The sequence below is a fragment of the Tribolium castaneum genome, chromosome 1 (genome assembly GCF_031307605.1).
Source record: "Tribolium castaneum strain GA2 chromosome 1, icTriCast1.1, whole genome shotgun sequence".
In the NCBI taxonomy this organism is placed as follows: Eukaryota; Metazoa; Arthropoda; class Insecta; order Coleoptera; family Tenebrionidae; genus Tribolium; species Tribolium castaneum.
In genome coordinates, this window is record NC_087394.1 from 28,382,711 (window position 1) to 28,403,303 (window position 20,593).

The 20,593-nt window shown below is 33.6% G+C and overlaps 3 protein-coding genes across 4 annotated transcripts in view; 2 read left to right on the forward strand and 1 right to left on the reverse strand.

Annotated features, from left to right (window-relative positions):
• Positions 1–3,087: 3,087 nt before the first annotated feature.
• LOC657478 (uncharacterized protein) lies at positions 3,088–6,748 on the reverse strand. Its single transcript, XM_963936.5, has 7 exons — positions 6,556–6,748; positions 5,144–6,491; positions 4,260–4,413; positions 3,998–4,210; positions 3,668–3,951; positions 3,509–3,620; positions 3,088–3,455 (listed from the first exon to the last, which is right to left on the reverse strand). Exons 1-7 carry the CDS (start codon positions 6,569–6,571, stop codon positions 3,333–3,335), a joined length of 2,250 nt encoding a protein of 749 aa, XP_969029.3. The 5' UTR covers positions 6,572–6,748; the 3' UTR covers positions 3,088–3,332.
• A 557-nt stretch (positions 6,749–7,305) lies between these two features.
• On the forward strand, positions 7,306–9,867 carry AspRS (Aspartyl-tRNA synthetase). Its single transcript, XM_963864.5, has 7 exons — positions 7,306–7,443; positions 7,594–7,746; positions 7,800–8,064; positions 8,112–8,289; positions 8,342–8,570; positions 8,868–9,485; positions 9,614–9,867. Exons 2-7 carry the CDS (start codon positions 7,599–7,601, stop codon positions 9,775–9,777), a joined length of 1,602 nt encoding a protein of 533 aa, XP_968957.1. The 5' UTR covers positions 7,306–7,443; positions 7,594–7,598; the 3' UTR covers positions 9,778–9,867.
• A 918-nt stretch (positions 9,868–10,785) lies between these two features.
• LOC657250 (neutral alpha-glucosidase AB) overlaps positions 10,786–20,593 on the forward strand; it is a 51,220-nt gene continuing 41,412 nt past the window's right edge. For both annotated transcript variants that reach the window (XR_010336336.1, XM_064359897.1), the window contains exons 1-5: positions 10,786–10,932; positions 11,103–11,192; positions 11,252–11,486; positions 11,543–11,718; positions 11,770–12,042. Coding sequence is in view for 1 of the 2 variants with exons in the window: in XM_064359897.1 (XP_064215967.1) it covers positions 10,916–10,932; positions 11,103–11,192; positions 11,252–11,486; positions 11,543–11,718; positions 11,770–12,042 (791 nt within the window). In the remaining variant the exon portion in view is untranslated. The remainder of the gene's footprint in view (positions 10,933–11,102; positions 11,193–11,251; positions 11,487–11,542; positions 11,719–11,769; positions 12,043–20,593) is intronic.

Here is a 20,593-nt window from a genome sequence, read left to right on the forward strand (position 1 = left end):
TCGAATTGTAGTTCCTTCAATCGCAAGAAAGCTAACTGTTGAGTGTGTACGATCGTAATATGAGTTTTCTTGTGAATAGAGAGGCCGTCGACCTTTCTACTTCCTTACCACCGGACTGACCGGACTTTGCAAACGGAAGTTGTCTACTTCAGACTTATTGCACAGCATATATGCAGTTTCAACATCAATACTGTTGTTATCTTCGCCGAGGTTTGCCGTACTTTGTAATTTAAATAGCCGGGGAGTAAATACGGCTTTTTTAACTCCGCAGGAAGTGAAGCGTCAACTCGTTATAAAGCCGCTCTTTCCGGATTCAAATTTCCAAAAATATTCCAGTTGTCATCTATTTCCGTCAAAGAATTTCTGTGCAGACAAACACTTCCCGTTTGAAGTCTCCAAAATAAAATTGACTCATTATTCAATGTCAAGAGTGAAAAAAGAGAAAACGCCGAAAGCGAAGGTTTATTTAGCGCCATCCTAATTAGCGTAATTAGATTTATGCAATTCGATTAATTGGGCCATTGAAAGTGACGTGGAGAATTTTCCAAAAGTGCTCTAAATTTGGCTCTTGATTCGAGTGTTTATTTCCGGACCCGCCAGAAAGCCACACTTGAGAATAATTTTATAGGGAAGCACCTGCTCCTTTCGACTAAATTCAAGCGCCAAAGTGGGAAACTTTATGGCTCACACGTTTGGGAAATATGGCCTGGGTGAAGAGCCTTTTGAAGTTGAAATCGTATTACTTTTGGCGGTGTTTGCAAAGGAGGGTAATAATTTGCATCGAGAATGCATGGGAGGGAGGAAACGTTGTAGCTGTAGTGTAGCTATTTCAACTTTCTTTCAAATGTTGTAAGATAGAACTACTAGCAAGGCCTTTCAGAACACTTTGTTTATTGAAAGTAGTTTCGAAAAAGTAATATTTTACTGAACTTTAAAAAATGAATTATGTTTTGCTAAACAAACTCGGATAAAGTCCTTATGAGCGAAGCGATTTCACAGCCCTGTTTTTAAAGCGTATTAAAAAAACATTTGGCTCATGGACGTGCTCAGTACAGCAGTTAAAATATTAAGAATTTTTCCTTATTTTTTACGGTAGAAGACATACAATACAAACTTATGTAACGATTTAAAAGAAAATTGATAAATTTTTTCAATGTGTTAAACACTCTGTCTATGAAATTGCTATAAAAACTATATTTATTAATAAATAGAATTATATGCGATTTTTCTCTGCTTTTAATTTTGTACTAAATGGGCTTGTTTTTTAAATTTTAAAGTATATTTATTCAAATATTTGGAGAATTTCTAGCAGAGAGCATGAAAACGCTCTCAAAAAATGGTACCCAATAGATCGATTCTTTAAAAAAGGGCTTTTCAAAATTTAAAAGCAATAACTAACTGCTTGATAATGAAAAATTTTTTTTGTGAATTTCTTTGCTCTTCACCAGGTATATTTGTGATCGAAATAAATGTCACTTTTTAATTAACTTAAATTCTTCATCAGGAATAATTTCAAAAACTTGATTTATTTTAGAGAAATTAAGTTTTCCATTTACATAAGATGTATAATTACCTAGTAACAATAAAAAAGGATTATTAATTATATCTAGTTTTTAAAGGATTCATTATTAAATAATAATTAACCAGAACAAGTATTAATATCCAAACGGTAGTGTATCAAAGTTTCCTAGAATAACTCTGTTGTCTCATAAATAAAATCAAATTATTTTGTTTCTATTCTATTTAAAAGTTCTTGTAGTTGTAGGACCGGTTTATAGAAGCGTCATTAATTTAATCCGAAATTAAATGCGTGATTAACTGATCACGTGATCAAATTGAAGCAATCTGGTTGGTCCATTCGCATTGTTAACGTTTACCAATGAACTAAATTTTAACAGAGCTTTCCATAAACCGGGCCTTAGTATCTCTGGTACTGATTTTACTGTCTATGTTTTCTACAATATTGGGTCTTAACTAGAGCTGGGTAGCTAGTAAACTAGCCAAATCGTTGGCCAAAAAATTTGTTTAAAAAACAAAGTGTTCAGAAGGGCCTTTACTAGTAGTGATAGATGATTATTAAAAACTGCTTGGACTAAATAGAGATGTTATTTTACGATACATTAATTTTTTTTTGAGAATTTCTGCTTATTATTAAGGTATTTAGGTGCGCATGTAATTAGATAATCCGACAACAGACATCCTTTAAAAGCAATTAACTACAGTGTAAAATTCATCCGGGATTTGAAGGATTCCAAACGTCGGTTTCTAAAAAAAGACCTCCATTAAAGCGGAGGTAATTTCGAGTCAATTAAAGTACAAGCCGCTACATCGATCCACAAATATTGTTCGGATTTTATTAAGTGCTGTGTTGTATTTTCTTTGTAAATTTTGTAATAGAATGGAGCGGATGGTACTTTTGAACCGTTCCAATTAAGCAAGATATTAGGAATTCAAGGACCGAATAATAAATTTTGCAACGAGTTTTACACAATATCCCATATGTCTCCCATGTCAATGGCTTTATCTATTTTAATAGGGTTTTTTCATCGCTGAAAAACCAGACTTTATTACGAAGGGAGTGTGCGGCAGTTATGACGAGATTAGGCAGTTGGCGAATTACTTTTTAACATCCGATTTTAGAAACCTTGACATGATCGCCTAATCCCACCCTCAAAAACAGTGCTAATCTAGGCGGATTAAAGTAAGTAATGAATAAGGTAGGGCCCGGTCGATGGTTAATTATGTTTCAAAATCCAATAACTCTATGAAAAGCTGCACTTCATGTTCAACTCATTTTATAACCAACCTATCCTGTCATGACAGATATCCATATATCAAAATAAAATACGCTGCCAATAACGCATTAACAGAATTAATTCAATGCCTTCACCGCAAAGTAATACACACTTTTTTCACATTTTGATGGACTGCCGGCTGAATTAATGTTTCAGGGGTGGCGGAAATAGCGCACACTTTGTTTATATTAAGTGGAAAATGGCAAAAAGGCGGGTGAAGGACGAGCTTCACGAACTTTTTGTTCAAAAGCAACATAACACGAATTAATGAATGTTCTCAAAAGTAAAACACTTGTTTCTCTATAAAAATTTATTTAATACTTCATACAGATAAAAGCGGTTCAATAACATTATAAAGAATCTCAATCGGGAACACAAGCAAACTTCGTTTAAATCGTATGTGTAAAAAGAAAGAGATAAGTAGAATCATTTACCTAACATAATAGAACTAAAACTTCATCACATAAGACGGGTATCAAATAACTTAAAACTGTACTTAATTCAAACACAATTAAGTAATCGCTTGGCTATAAACCTTTACAACGCCATATTTCGCCCTTCAATCGATATTTCTACTGCTCTTCTTGGTTGTTTCAATCGTTTGCCGTCCAGGAAGTTCTTGTAATGCTTCTCAAACCTATTCATTTGTTTCTTCGACGACTGCAATCAGCAAAATTAATCCACAAATCACCAGTAAACCAAACGTGACATACCCTACTGATGTCCACCTCCGATGTCCACTTAGGCCGCACGAGATAATCTTTATTGGAAGGCATAGGAACTCTGGCCCGTGCAACCCACCCCTTTTCTCCCGGCCTCAGAGGCCTAAAACACTCCTTTAAACCTGCAAACAACCAAACCCACAAACTCACTTTCCCTCCGAATTCAACGCTTTCGTCAACTCCTTCCGCTCGGAGGACGACTGTTGCTCGTTCCGCCCACGCTTCGGAATCTGCTCCAGGTCTCTCTGAAGGCGCTCCTCACGAGTCATTGCTTTAAAGTCGGCCGAAAGATTGAAAATGGGTCGCACCCACTCGCTGATTAACTTGCCGGCTCGCTCCTTGTTCTCTTTCGTCTCCTTCGGGTGCTTATAGAGATACATGACGGCTTTGCCGATTCCGGAGTGTTTGCGAGTGGACTGATCGACTTTCGGGAACTAAATAGGGGGTTTTAGGGGTTTATGCGAGATTGGGGCAACTTACGTCTGCTAGGAGTTTTAGTATTGCCTCTCGTACTTGCAGCGAGGGTAGCGAACGGTCGGGCATTGGGGCCAACCAGTCAGTCAACACGCTGAGGACGTTATGTTCGATGAAAGCCAATTGCAAGTCGTGTTTCTTTAGCTGCGACATGACCTTGCTTAACATGGCGATTTTTTTAGTGGCGGGTTGGCTTAGTTGGTTCAGTCTTCGGTCGTCCTACGGTTAATTAATTTTAGCATTTTAAAATTGATTAAGATAGGCTTACTTCAGCTGCATTTCTCATGTCGGCTAATAATTGTGCGATTATGTCGTCGTTGTCGTTAATGATGTCTATGTCTTTCCGTTTCCGTTTCTTAGACTGCTCTTCTCGCTTCCGTTGTAACATTACCTCAAAGTCGGATAAGCCGTCATTTGATTCGCTAAAAATTCCAAACTTAATATGACTCACAAAAATATGTATGAGCATTATTAATATGAAATTATATGTATATTTTATCTCAGATTACTTGTTTTCAAATGCATATTAGGTATCCAAAGTTTATCACCACAATGAAATTCAGTCCATTAGTTTTATGTTAAAAAAATGCTCTAAAAAAGTATATTTGTTACCAAATAAATAAATTATACCACTCTGATGTCACCTGAGAATTTTATAAACACTTAATTTACTCTGTTATCTACATAATTTGGCAGAAAGTGATTTCAAAATTAATGAAAATACCGATAATTTGTCATATTTGACTAAGATATTGATGATAAGAATTCGGAGACATTTGGCCACTTTAGAGCTTATAAAAAGTGTGGAAAGTGCTAATATGAGTTTTAAAAAGGATTTTATTTAAATTAATATTTTTTTCAGTTAATAACATTTTAAGTCTACTTTTTAATATGTCAATCCTAGATTATAAACACTATTTCCGAAGGCAACGTGATTTAAATAAAAATATTCCAACAATTTTTTTTTTGAAAAACACTTAGCGAACACTCGCATCAGCTCGTTGCATAACGACAGCCCTCGAACTTTAAGCTTGTGTTTGCGAACTCATATTATTAACAACTATAATAATCATTTTGAAATCTAATTACTTGGTATGAAATAATGAAATGAATGGGAGAGTAATAAAATTACAATAACAATAAAAATCTTACTGTGTGGGTCTGTCCTCATCATCGGAATCTTCAGACACATCCGGAACCACTTCATTTCCAGCTTCTTCTGGTTCCCCCCCGATCTTTTTCTCTTCTGAAGGTTCCCCACCCTCATCATCACTAACTACCGCCCTTTTGGCCTTCGGTGGCCCTTCACCTTCGTCCTCCGAGTCGGAAACCAAACGTCGTTTCCGACCAACTCCTCCCTCGTTTCCGGAATACGAACCGGAACGCGACCTTGACCGTGATTTCGCGGATCCGGATCTGGACCTTGACCTCGAACGCGATTTGCGCGATCCAGACGCAGAACGCGACCGCGATCTGGAGCCAGACCTCGAACGCCTGGATCCAGACCTAGACCGTGATCTGGAACCGGATCTAGAGCGTGCCGATCCGGACCTCGATCTTCTAGAACCAGACCGTGATCTCGCGGACCCGGATCTCGAACCCGACCTGGACCTGGATCTTGAACGTGATCGTGATCCTGACTTGTTAGATCGCGCAGAACCTGATCTTGAACGCGACTTTCTGGAGCCCGCGGATTTGGCGGATCCCGACCTTGAACGCGACCTTCTGGAACCGCCAGATTTCGCGGAACCAGATCTAGAGCGCGACCTTCTGGAACCGCCAGATTTCGCGGAGCCAGATCTAGAGCGCGACCTTCTGGAACCACCGGATTTGGCGGAACCAGATCTAGAGCGCGACCTTCTGGAACCACCGGATTTGGCGGAACCCACGGACTTGGCAGAACCTGACCTAGAGCGCGACCTTCTAGAACCAGCTGACTTCGCAGAACCTGAACGTGAGCGCGATTTTCGAGAATGCACCGATTTTGCGGAACCTGAACGTGAGCGTGATTTTCGAGAGCCAACCGATTTGGCCGAACCCGAGCGTGACCTCGAACGCGACCCTTTTCTGGAGCCTGAGGGCGATCTAGATCTGGAATTACGTTGTGCGGGGGTTCCTGATCTGGATCTGGAGCGGGATTTTGATCGTGAAGCTGCTTTGCGTGATCCTTGACTCGCGGATCGTGATCGTGATCGCCTCGGTGATCCTGAGGGGGATCTGGAGCCAGAGCGTGCGCTGCCAGACCTGGATCTTGATCTGGATTGGCGTCCAGCTGGAGAGCCGCTTCTGGACCTGGATTTGGAGTTACGAGAAGTGTCTCCGTTCATTTGCGGGGAACGTGATCTGGATCGCGACCTGGATGCGGATTTACGGGATCCAGATCCTGTGGAATGAGCTGGAGACGAGACGCCATTTGATACATTTTTTTCCACGGATCTCGAACGGGAACGCGAGCAGTTGCTCAAAGCTGGCGAAGATGGTTCTTTAGCATCTGTTCCTTCTAGAAAAGGTTGTGGATTTCGGATAAAAACCGTAAACTTGTGTAAATAAAGCGACATATTTACCAGTCTCAACATCCATATTTTTACACTTCTGGGGGCTTTATTGCACAATTGTGATAAGAGTGTAACTGTTTTTGTGCTCACTTTTCACAAAAAACAATACGTTTCGCAATAAATCACTAATTTATGATTTTTAGCACCGTTCTTTTTGACAGTTGACTGACTTTTATGACCATGACCAATAGAACAACACAAAATCCACTACAAAATCATGTCGGAGAACACAGCACCAAAAGTGGTGAATATTACAGTCGACCAGACAATTGCTGCGCGCACCATTTCCCCCAATCACGTTTTCTAAAGCCGTTCATACCAAGAAAATTTTCAAAATAATCGTAAATTATTATAAAAACATCAATAACCTGTTACACTGACTTGCATATCACACTTGTATTACAAATTAACTGCACTTAATTTCTGCATTTTTTATTTCTATATTTAAACAATGCAAACTGATTTTTTTCACAAACTTTATATCCTGCAATTTTTTATTTTTGCAGGAGATTAAGCCCTTCAATAGGGCCTTCGACTGTAAAAAAATCATGTTCGGACAAACACCCCTTGGGACCTTAACGATTTTTTTTAATTTTTATAAAGTTTCTCTATTTTGCAAACCTTATTTTTTTCCCCTACTTTATATCTTGCAATTTTCTTTATTTTTGCAGGAGATTAAGCCCTTTGATAGGGCCTTCGACTGTAAAAACGAGTTCGAGACGGCAATGTCCATGCGCGCAGCGATTGTCTGGTCGACTGTAATGTTCATCATTTTTGGTGCTATCTTCACCGATATTAAAAATTTAGTTGAAAAATCGCTGCCAACATGATGTAATTGTCAGATGGTTGTCAAGTTTGACACGTGAGAGAAGTGCTCTAGGAGTGTTCTTTTCAAAGGTATTGGCTAAATCGTATTATTTTGTTTGAAAAAGAGTGTACAAGTTTTCGTAATCTCAGTTTACATTATCAGTATTTTTTATACTATTTTACATACATGTGAAATTGGCTTTTTCTTAAAAAGTTAGGTTATATCAATTTGTTTGATAGCAAAAATGGGCGAAACCAAGCCGGTCGAAAACACTGAAAAGGCTGATAGTAAAAAGGCAGCCAAGAAAGAGGCCAAAAAGGCCGAAAAAGCGGCAAAAAAAGCTGAACACAAAGCCGCCAGTGGACAGTCACAGTCTGTTGTTGCTGATGAAAGTAATTATTTTTTCCTGTTGTGTTGTGCAATAATTGGAGCGCGCTATTTATAGATGATGTATCTGTTGGAAAATATGGGAATTTGCCGTTAATCCGGTCCGATAGCACTAACACTAATAAGGACCGCAAATTTATTTATGTCAAAGAGTTAAATAAATCTCTTGCCGGTAATGATGTTTGGGTGAGGGCTAGGCTTCACACTGTCCGTGCCAGGGGAAAGCAGTGTTTTATCGTCCTCAGACAAAGGGAGTTTACCGTCCAGTTACTTCTGAATGTCTCTGAGACAGTTTCGAAATCTATGGTCAAGTTTGCAAGCAAGTAAGTTGTTTAATAATGTATCGGTAAATTACTGAAAAAATTGTTAGCATCACGAAAGAAAGCATCATTGATGTGGAGGCCAAAGTAGTGCAAGTTCCGACTCCAATCGCTGCCTGTTCCCAGCAAGACGTGGAATTGTTGGCGTCGCAAATTTGGGTTGTCTCGGCCTCAGCCCCCCAACTGCCTTTACAGATTGAGGATGCAAGCAGGCCGGAAAAGGGCGACGTAATTACTTTAATTTTGTCGTAAAAAACATTAAAATATTCACACGATTTAGGAGGCAGAAGGGCTCAATATTCGGGTCAACCAAGACACTAGATTGGACAACCGGGTCCTAGATTTACGCACACCGACCAATCAGGCGATTTTCAGGCTAGAGGCCGGCGTTTGCCGCCTTTTCAGAGAAGTTTTAACAAGGAAAGGATTTACGGAGATTCACACGCCGAAAATAATTCCTGCCGCGTCTGAAGGCGGCGCCAATGTCTTCACAGTCAGTTATTTCAAAGGTTTGCACACCTTCTAACCCCGAGACTTGAGCCCTGATGTTAATAATTTTTTTTTGTTGGTAACATTTTAAACCTTCTTTTAATATCTGAATCCTAGATTATAAAAACTATTTTAAAACACGTTTCCAATAGCAACGTGTTTTTACTATTTTAAAACACGCTTCCCATAGCAACGTCATTTAAACTGATGTTCCAACAAAAAAAATTGAATAACACTCGCGTACGCTCGTTGCATAACGACAGCCCTCGAACTTAAGCTTATGTTTTTGCACTCGTATTATTAATAACCTTGTGTAGGGTCGGCATATTTGGCTCAAAGTCCGCAACTGTACAAACAAATGGCAATAGCGGCCGATTTCGATAAGGTTTTTACGATTGGGGCCGTTTTCCGCGCTGAGGACTCCAACACCCACCGCCACTTGACCGAATTCACAGGCCTTGACTTAGAAATGGCCTTCAACTATCACTATCACGAAGTGATGCTTTTGATTGGGAATTCGTTCACTGAAATTTTCAAAGGACTGCGTGACCAATACCAGACTGAAATTCAGATAATCGGTCAACAATTCTCAGTCGAGCCTTTTACTTTCTTGGACCCTCCCCTAGTTTTACACTTTGACGAAGGGCGCAGACTTTTGGGGGAAGCCGGGGTTGAAGTGGGGCCCGAAGAGGATTTGAGTACACCTGCTGAAAAGTTGCTAGGGCGGCTGGTGAAAGCCAAATACGACACCGATTTTTACATCTTGGACAAGTATCCATTGGCTGTGAGGCCGTTCTACACCATGCCGGACCCAGAGACACCCAGGTCCTCAAATTCGTACGATATGTTTATGAGGGGTGAGGAGATCCTGAGCGGGGCTCAGAGGATTCACGATCCGCAGTTGTTGACCGAACGGGCCAAACATCATGGAATTGGTACTATTTCATTTTTTGTTGAAATGAGTTGGCAACTTGTGACGTGCCAAATTGAGCTAATGTTGCCAACTTAATTTCAAAGTCATAGCCACTTTGACCAGCAGATGTTTTATGTGTTTTTATTTCAGATTTAAAGAAAATTGCTTCGTACATTGATGCTTTCAAGTACGGGTGTCCGCCCCACGCTGGGGGCGGCATCGGCTTGGAACGCGTGGTGATGCTTTATTTGGGGTTGGATAACATCAGGAAGACTTGCATGTTCCCGCGTGACCCCAAACGAATCACGCCGTAAATTGATACAAGACTAATGTTTTATAAGAATAACTAATAAACTTATTGTTTCAACTTGTATTTACAAAAATTACAATAAAATTGAATTTTACTTAAGTTTTTTTATTATGTGAAGCCTCCAGGGCTTCCAAACACCCATCCATGTTTACTTTCTGAACCGACTCTCCCTTTTCCGCCAAGATTTCTTCTATATTCCTTTTACCATTTAAATCAGTGAACCAGTTTAAATTATCAGCAATCAAATGGTTGTTGTTGCAACCGGAGCATTTCACGATAACGACACCTTTCTGGTAAGCCACCTTGCTTATGAATTTTGTGTTCCGAGCACTACACACTTTACACGTAAAACCCAACATTAATTTTCCCTCGAGCTTTGCAAGGGGTGTGGAAGTGGATGATTCATCTTCTGTTTCATTTTGAACTTTATTTATACTGTGGTTTAGCCAAGAACTGTGAAAATGTCGTGCTGTTATCACTTGTGAGGTGTCCCCAAATTTTTTTATTGTTTGGGCTTTGACAACAGGTGATTTGGTTACGAATCGGAGTAAAGTGGTAAGACGCGACCTCCAGGCCATTATTTTCGTACAAAAACCAACGAAATGTGCACTAAACACGACTTTTTGCTACCTAACCTTTACTATAAATGAGGTTACGTCATGTTATTACCTCCGATTGTTAAATATTAATCCATTAGTGAGTTTATTGTCCCACTATCTTTGCTATCTGTTTAATTTATTAGTAAGTGACTGTTAGCATTATCATAATTTCCAAAAAAAAAATATCCGCGACCAATAAATTTGAAACACATATTTTGGTGCCAAAATACGCCAACCAATCGGAATTGACAACGTCAGGTCTTATGATCAAATATGAACGAAAGATACAGCCGACCATCGAAATAATGATATTCGAATTTAATAAATTATGATTATTAATTAATGAAGAATTATTTTTAATTTGTGTTTTGTATTGCATCACTCTGATACGAGAAATAGCATTTTTGTTGACTGTTTGGTCACATTTGTTTTTGTTAATTAAAAAATTACTTTAATTTTGGTCTTGGTACTTAAATCACTGTGTAGATGAGAAAAAATTATTAGGTTTATTGCTCTTACGACGAGTTAATCATCATAGCCACCATGGCGTCAAATTTCAAGTGAGTTTTTAAAAATTACTAATTTTAAGGCTTAAACATTTACTTTAAACCCTTAAGTAATTTATATTAAGTAGATTTATCCTGTAGCAATGTCTTCAGGTATAAATTTTACGTATTCAAGTAATTTGTTCTTAGTTTTTGTAACCCGGCTCATGCCATGTATTTTGTAGGTACGGTTCCTTTATTTTATTAATACTCGCCACAACTTTAGCAGTTGATAAGAGCCTTTTTAAGACATGCGAACATAGTAGTTTTTGCAGGTATGTTTCTACACCCACTTCAGCAATCTGGCTGTTTCGTTATGTAAGCAATTTTTTAGGCGCTTGAGAAATTTTAAACCTGGATCGATTTTTTACGTTTTAAATTTAGACACTCTACACGTCTCTGGTAACTCGATAGAGGCTGATTTGAAAAATGTGGAAGCACGGGCTGACTTTAGATTCACTTTGACTTCTCTTGCTGGAAATATATTCAGGGTGTTTATTGATGAAGTCAAGCCTTTGCATCCACGGTATCAAGTCCAAGGGGCACTTAATGGCGAGCCACAAGTGGCCAAGTAATTTGAACAACTCCCAATTAAATAATTCATAATCCAGCGAAAATAATTTTTAAACTGGAAGTTTTAGAGCGCACAAAAGACAAAGTAACGGTACGTTCAGGCGATAACAAAGCCGTCGTTACAGCAAATCCCATTAAGGTCGAGTTTTTCAAAAATGACGTCCTTGTGGCTGTTATCAATGGGAAGGGGTTGTTCAAAATAGAACATCTCAGGACTAAACACCAGGGGTTGCCTTTTCTTTTTTCAGTAGAAGTAGTCAATTTATTGTGATATTTTAGTGAAAGAGAAGAGGACTCCGGTGCTTGGGAAGAAGATTTCAAGTCGCATCATGATTCCAAACCTAGGGGGCCTGAAGCAGTGGGTGTTGATGTCACTTTTCCTGGAGCTTTGAGGATCTATGGACTGCCTGAACGTGCAGATAAGCTGGCTTTGAGGAGCACGGGTTCTGGGGGGCTTGACCCCCATCGATTGTATAATTTGGATGTTTATGAGTATGAAGTTGACTCCACTATGGCCATTTATGGGGCTGTACCGGTGGTCTATGCTCATTCGTGAGTTCTTTCATTATATTTTTTAACTTTTCAAACTTTATATTTTAAAATCATAAGATTATTGATTTTTCATTTTTAAAAAACAGCAAAAAACAAAGTAAATTTGTTAAGCTTCCTCTAGTCACTGTGGTACTATAGTGGCGGTCAGCTCGATTTGCGTGTGCGTCATCAATTTCATTTTTTCATTACCAACACAAAGCTATAAAAAAATAATGCAAATTTAAACAGCTAAGGGCTATCTAAGGGTGGTATCCTTGAACATTAATTTACATGTGCACTTCGACAACACCGTCAAGTGTCAGGAATTTGTCAGACCTGACATTGACAGTAAATTATAGTCGTCGTCGCATGGTTGTCGAAAGTGTTATCGGTGTTAATCGCAAGTATTTTCTGTTCGTTTATTGTGTTTTGTGATTTGCGTTTCGTTAGGTTTTTGATTGTGCGTTTATTAGTTCTTGTTTTGTGAATCTGTATTTTTTGTAACAACTCATAATTTAAACACTTCGTAACCTCAAAAAATATTTGATAGTTTGTCACCGCTATGCCCCTGCTATGTAAACGTAGTGACAGAAATGTCAGATGACGCACACGCAAACGGAGCTGAGCGCTACCATATAAGCAGGCATCCCGAACTGATATAGCCAAATCGAGCCCTCACTGAATTAGGTTTTACTGATGATGCGGATAGATGGCCTTAGTGTTTTACAGGAAAAAGAAATCCTATTGGCGGATTTAAAATTTCAGATTATTGAAGAAAAACGTGGTGCCGATGCGCGGCTGACAAGTAAAAATTTCACAAACGTCACAAATTTCACAAATTTGAGTTTTATGAAATTATTAGTTTGTGAAATAAATAAATACGACACAGCAATAAAATACACCTACCTTCATATCGCTTCCACGTTGGCTACCGTTTGTAGCATTAAAAAAAATAATAATAAAAATGAAACCAAAAAAAAACATAATAATAAAAATGAAACCAAAAAAAATGTTTATTTGCATTAAATTTTGAGCAAGCCACTTTCATCCATTGAAATTAAAGGTAAAATTGCGTGTCAATAAATTATTTGAGTGTTTTATTTTATTTATAGTTACTGTATTTAAAATGTGTCACTCAAAATATCACTTTTCAACACCGCATTTAAAGATTTTAATTGCAATTAAGTTTTATGAAATTATTGGTTTGTGAAATAAATAAATACGACACAGCAATAAAATACACCTATCTTCATATCGCTTCCACGTTGGCTACCGTTTGTAGCATTAAAAAAAATTAAAAACAACACCAATAAAAAATCTTTATTTGCATGAAAAATACAACAAGCGACATAATTTTACGGCTGTAAAAAACAATCAACAATGTTATATTTAAGGATTGTTCTAATTGGTCAAATTAGTCAATAACTAATTTGTCCGGCAAGAACCACGTGGAAGTTTAGAGCATTCTTGCCAGGAAAAATGGATATAAGGATGTGGTAAACAATGATTATTTCAAATGAAGGGAATAAAGGAATTATTGGTTTGTGAAATGAAAAAATAGTACACAAAAATCAAAGCTTTTTTACTTGGTGTTAAATAAATGCTCTTACCTTTATACTGCATCTGCTACCATTTGTAGCAAAACATAAAAAATAAATTAAAAACACAACCAACAAAAAAATTAATTTGTAGGAAAGTTACAACAAGCGACTTTAATAAATATTATACAGAATAAAGAATACACAATACGGTATAATATATGGCACACAAGCTATTAAATCAACACATCACAAGATAAAACGCAAAAAAATGCACCTACCTTCATATGGCTTCTGCGTTGGCTACTGTTTGTAGCATTAAAAAAAATAATAATAAAAATGAAACCAAAATAAAATGTTTATTTGCATTAAATTTTGAGCAAGCCACTTTCATTCATTGAAATTAAAGACAAAATTTCGTGGCAATAAATTATTTGAGTGGTTTATTTTATTTATAGTTACTGTATTTAAAATGTGTCACTCAAAATATCACTTTTCAATACCGCATTTAAAGATTTTAATTGCAATTAAGTTTTATGAAATTATTGGTTTGTGAAATAAATAAATACGACACAGCAATAAAATACACCTACCTTCATATCGCTTCCACGTTGGCTACCGTTTGTAGCATTAAAAAAAATAATAATAAAAATGAAACCAAAAAAAAAATAATAATAAAAATGAAACCAAAAAAAATGTTTATTTGCATTAAATTTTGAGCAAGCCACTTTCATTCATTGAAATTAAAGGTAAAATTGCGTGTCAATAAATTATTTGAGTGTTTTATTTTATTTATAGTTACTGTATTTAAAATGTGTCACTCAAAATATCACTTTTCAACACCGCATTTAAAGATTTTAATTGCAATTAAGTTTTATGAAATTATTGGTTTGTAAAATAAATAAATACGACACAGCAATAAAATACACCTACCTTCATATCGCTTCCACGTTGGCTACCGTTTGTAGCATTAAAAAAAATAATAATAAAAATGAAACCAAAAAAAAATAATAATAAAAATGAAACCAAAAAAAATGTTTATTTGCATTAAATTTTGAGCAAGCCACTTTCATTCATTGAAATTAAAGGCAAAATTTCGTGGCAATAAATTATTTGAGTGGTTTATTTTATTTATAGTTACTGTATTTAAAATGTGTCACTTAAAATATCACTTTTCAACACCGCATTTAAAGATTTTAATTGCAATTAAGTTTTATGAAATTATTGGTTTGTGAAATAAATAAATACGACACAGCAATAAAATACACCTACCTTCATATCGCTTCCACGTTGGCTACCGTTTGTAGCATTAAAAAAAAATAATAATAAAAATGAAACCAAAAAAAATGTTTATTTGCATTAAATTTTGAGCAAGCCACTTTCATTCATTGAAATTAAAGGCAAAATTTCGTGGCAATAAATTATTTGAGTGGTTTATTTTATTTATAGTTACTGTATTTAAAATGTGTCACTCAAAATATCACTTTTCAATACCGCATTTAAAGATTTTAATTGCAATTAAGTTTTATGAAATTATTGGTTTGTGAAATAAATAAATACGACACAGCAATAAAATACACCTACCTTCATATCGCTTCCACGTTGGCTACCGTTTGTAGCATTAAAAAAAATAATAATAAAAATGAAACCAAAAAAAATGTTTATTTGCATTAAATTTTGAGCAAGCCACTTTCATTCATTGAAATTAAAGGTAAAATTGCGTGTCAATAAATTATTTGAGTGTTTTATTTTATTTATAGTTACTGTATTTAAAATGTGTCACTTAAAATATCACTTTTCAACACCGCATTTAAAGATTTTAATTGCAATTAAGTTTTATGAAATTATTGGTTTGTGAAATAAATAAATACGACACAGCAATAAAATACACCTACCTTCATATCGCTTCCACGTTGGCTACCGTTTGTAGCATTAAAAAAAATAATAATAAAAATGAAACCAAAAAAAAATAATAATAAAAATGAAACCAAAAAAATGTTTATTTGCATTAAATTTTGAGCAAGCCACTTTCATTGATTGAAATTAAAGGCAAAATTTCGTGGCAATAAATTATTTGAGTGGTTTATTTTATTTATAGTTACTGTATTTAAAATGTGTCACTCAAAATATCACTTTTCAATACCGCATTTAAAGATTTTAATTGCAATTAAGTTTTATGAAATTATTGGTTTGTGAAATAAATAAATACGACACAGCAATAAAATACACCTACCTTCATATCGCTTCCACGTAGGCTACCGTTTGTAGCATTAAAAAAAATAATAAAAATGAAACCAAAAAAATAAAATAAAAATGAAACCAAAAAAAAATGTTTATTTGCATTAAATTTTGAGCAAGCCACTTTCATTGATTGAAATTAAAGCAAAATTTCGTGGCAATAAATTATTTGAGTGGTTTATTTTATTTATAGTTACTGTATTTAAAATGTGTCACTCAAAATATCACTTTTCAATTCTGCATTTAAAGATTTTAATTGCAATTAAGTTTTATGAAATTATTGGTTTGTGAAATAAATAAATACGACACAGCAATAAAATACACCTACCTTCATATCGCTTCCACGTTGGCTACCGTTTGTAGCATTAAAAAAAATAATAATAAAAATGAAACCAAAAAAAAATAATAATAAAAATGAAACCAAAAAAAATGTTTATTTGCATTAAATTTTGAGCAAGCCACTTTCATTCATTGAAATTAAAGGCAAAATTTCGTGGCAATAAATTATTTGAGTGGTTTATTTTATTTATAGCTACTGTATTTAAAATGTGTCACTCAAAATATCACTTTTCAATACCGCATTTAAAGATTTTAATTGCAATTAAGTTTTATGAAATTATTGGTTTTTTGAAATAAATAAATACGACACAGCAATAAAATACACCTACCTTCATATCGCTTCCACGTTGGCTACCGTTTGTAGCATTAAAAAAAATAATAATAAAAATGAAACCAAAAAAAATGTTTATTTGCATTAAATTTTGAGCAAGCCACTTTCATTCATTGAAATTAAAGGCAAAATTTCGTGGCAATAAATTATTTGAGTGGTTTATTTTATTTATAGTTACTGTATTTAAAATGTGTCACTCAAAATATCACTTTTCAATACCGCATTTAAAGATTTTAATTGCAATTAAGTTTTATGAAATTATTGGTTTGTGAAATAAATAAATACGACACAGCAATAAAATACACCTACCTTCATATCGCTTCCACGTTGGCTACCGTTTGTAGCATTCAAAAAAATAATAAAAATGAAACCAAAAAAAAAAAAATAATAAAAATGAAACCAAAAAAAAAAAATAATAAAAATGAAACCAAAAAAAAATGTTTATTTGCATTAAATTTTGAGCAAGCCACTTTCATTGATTGAAATTAAAGGCAAAATTTCGTGGCAATAAATTATTTGAGTGGTTTATTTTATTTATAGTTACTGTATTTAAAATGTGTCACTCAAAATATCACTTTTCAATTCTGCATTTAAAGATTTTAATTGCAATTAAGTTTTATGAAATTATTGGTTTTTTGAAATAAATAAATACGACACAGCAATAAAATACACCTACCTTCATATCGCTTCCACGTTGGCTACCGTTTGTAGCATTAAAAAAAATAATAATAAAAATGAAACCAAAAAAAATGTTTATTTGCATTAAATTTTGAGCAAGCCACTTTCATTGATTGAAATTAAAGGCAAAATTTCGTGGCAATAAATTATTTGAGTGGTTTATTTTATTTATAGTTACTGTATTTAAAATGTGTCACTCAAAATATCACTTTTCAATTCTGCATTTAAAGATTTTAATTGCAATTAAGTTTTATGAAATTATTGGTTTTTTGAAATAAATAAATACGACACAGCAATAAAATACACCTACCTTCATATCGCTTCCACGTTGGCTACCGTTTGTAGCATTAAAAAAAATAATAAAAATGAAACCAAAAAAAAAAAATAATAAAAATGAAACCAAAAAAAATATGTTTATTTGCATTAAATTTTGAGCAAGCCACTTTCATTTATTGAAATTAAAGGCAAAATTTCGTGGCAATAAATTATTTGAGTGGTTTATTTTATTTATAGTTACTGTATTTAAAATGTGTCACTCAAAATATCACTTTTCAATACCGCATTTAAAGATTTTAATTGCAATTAAGTTTTATGAAATTATTGGTTTGTGAAATAAATAAATACGACACAGCAATAAAATACACCTACCTTCATATCGCTTCCACGTAGGCTACCGTTTGTAGCATTAAAAAAAATAATAAAAATGAAACCAAAAAAATAAAATAAAAATGAAACCAAAAAAAAATGTTTATTTGCATTAAATTTTGAGCAAGCCACTTTCATTGATTGAAATTAAAGCAAAATTTCGTGGCAATAAATTATTTGAGTGGTTTATTTTATTTATAGTTACTGTATTTAAAATGTGTCACTCAAAATATCACTTTTCAATTCTGCATTTAAAGATTTTAATTGCAATTAAGTTTTATGAAATTATTGGTTTGTGAAATAAATAAATACGACACAGCAATAAAATACACCTACCTTCATATCGCTTCCACGTTGGCTACCGTTTGTAGCATTAAAAAAAATAATAATAAAAATGAAACCAAAAAAAAATAATAATAAAAATGAAACCAAAAAAAATGTTTATTTGCATTAAATTTTGAGCAAGCCACTTTCATTCATTGAAATTAAAGGCAAAATTTCGTGGCAATAAATTATTTGAGTGGTTTATTTTATTTATAGCTACTGTATTTAAAATGTGTCACTCAAAATATCACTTTTCAATACCGCATTTAAAGATTTTAATTGCAATTAAGTTTTATGAAATTATTGGTTTTTTGAAATAAATAAATACGACACAGCAATAAAATACACCTACCTTCATATCGCTTCCACGTTGGCTACCGTTTGTAGCATTAAAAAAAATAATAAAAATGAAACCAAAAAAAAATAATAATAAAAATGAAACCAAAAAAAATGTTTATTTGCATTAAATTTTGAGCAAGCCACTTTCAGTCATTGAAATTAAAGGCAAAATTTCGTGGCAATAAATTATTTGAGTGGTTTATTTTATTTATAGTTACTGTATTTAAAATGTGTCACTCAAAATATCACTTTTCAATACCGCATTTAAAGATTTTAATTGCAATTAAGTTTTATGAAATTATTGGTTTTTTGAAATAAATAAATACGACACAGCAATAAAATACACCTACCTTCATATCGCTTCCACGTTGGATACCGTTTGTAGCATTAAAAAAAATAATAATAAAAATGAAACCAAAAAAAATGTTTATTTGCATTAAATTTTGACCAAGCCACTTTCAGTCATTGAAATTAAAGGCAAAATTTTGTGGCAATAAATTATTTGAGTGGTTTATTTTATTTATAGTTACTGTATTTAAAATGTGTCACTCAAAATATCACTTTTCAATACCGCATTTAAAGATTTTAATTGCAATTAAGTTTTATGAAATTATTGGTTTTTTGAAATAAATAAATACGACACAGCAATAAAATACACCTACCTTCATATCGCTTCCACGTTGGCTACCGTTTGTAGCATTAAAAAAAATAATAATAAAAATGAAACCAAAAAAAATGTTTATTTGCATTAAATTTTGAGCAAGCCACTTTCAGTCATTGAAATTAAAGGCAAAATTTCGTGGCAATAAATTATTTGAGTGGTTTATTTTATTTATAGTTACTGTATTTAAAATGTGTCACTCAAAATATCACTTTTCAATACCGCATTTAAAGATTTTAATTGCAATTAAGTTTTATGAAATTATTGGTTTGTGAAATAAATAAATACGACACAGCAATAAAATACACCTACCTTCATATCGCTTCCACGTTGGCTACCGTTTGTAGCATTAAAAAAAATAATAAAAATGAAACCAAAAAAAAAAAATAATAAAAATGAAACCAAAAAAAAAATGTTTATTTGCATTAAATTTTGAGCAAGCCACTTTCATTTATTGAAATTAAAGGCAAAATTTCGTGGCAATAAATTATTTGAGTGGTTTATTTTATTTATAGTTACTGTATTTAAAATGTGTCACTCAAAATATCACTTTTCAATACCGCATTTAAAGATTTTAATTGCAATTAAGTTTTATGAAATTATTGGTTTTTTGAAATAAATAAATACGACACAGCAATAAAATACACCTACCTTCATATCGCTTCCACGTTGGCTACCGTTTGTAGCATTAAAAAAAATAATAATAAAAATGAAACCAAAAAAAATGTTTATTTGCATTAAATTTTGAGCAAGCCACTTTCATTCATTGAAATTAAAGGCAAAATTTCGTGGCAATAAATTATTTGAGTGGTTTATTTTATTTATAGTTACTGTATTTAAAATGTGTCACTCAAAATATCACTTTTCAATACCGCATTTAAAGATTTTAATTGCAATTAAGTTTTATGAAATTATTGGTTTGTGAAATAAATAAATACGACACAGCAATAAAATACACCTACCTTCATATCGCTTCCACGTTGGCTACCGTTTGTAGCATTCAAAAAAATAATAAAAATGAAACCAAAAAAAAAAAAATAATAAAAATGAAACCAAAAAAAAAAATAATAAAAATGAAACCAAAAAAAAATGTTTATTTGCATTAAATTTTGAGCAAGCCACTTTCATTGATTGAAATTAAAGGCAAAATTTCGTGGCAATAAATTATTTGAGTGGTTTATTTTATTTATAGTTACTGTATTTAAAATGTGTCACTCAAAATATCACTTTTCAATTCTGCATTTAAAGATTTTAATTGCAATTAAGTTTTATGAAATTATTGGTTTTTTGAAATAAATAAATACGACACAGCAATAAAATACACCTACCTTCATATCGCTTCCACGTTGGCTACCGTTTGTAGCATTAAAAAAAATAATAAAAATGAAACCAAAAAAAAAAAATAATAAAAATGAAACCAAAAAAAAAATGTTTATTTGCATTAAATTTTGAGCAAGCCACTTTCATTTATTGAAATTA

What these genes read in the sequence shown, in the direction of transcription:
- LOC657478 (XM_963936.5), bottom strand. An exon ending in TACTAAAACTCCTAGCAGAC is followed by an intron (nt 3,952 to 3,997) that starts GTAAGTTGCCCC and finishes CCCCCTATTTAG; the next exon opens with TTCCCGAAAGTCGATCAGTC. An exon ending in GCGTTGAATTCGGAGGGAAA is followed by an intron (nt 3,621 to 3,667) that starts GTGAGTTTGTGG and finishes GGAGTGTTTTAG; the next exon opens with GCCTCTGAGGCCGGGAGAAA.
- AspRS (XM_963864.5), top strand. Translation starts at nt 7,599, where the DNA reads ATGGGCGAAACCAAGCCGGTCGAAAACACTGAAAAGGCTGATAGTAAA. An exon ending in CACAGTCAGTTATTTCAAAG is followed by an intron (nt 8,571 to 8,867) that starts GTTTGCACACCT and finishes AACCTTGTGTAG; the next exon opens with GGTCGGCATATTTGGCTCAA. An exon ending in GGCCAAACATCATGGAATTG is followed by an intron (nt 9,486 to 9,613) that starts GTACTATTTCAT and finishes TTTTTATTTCAG; the next exon opens with ATTTAAAGAAAATTGCTTCG.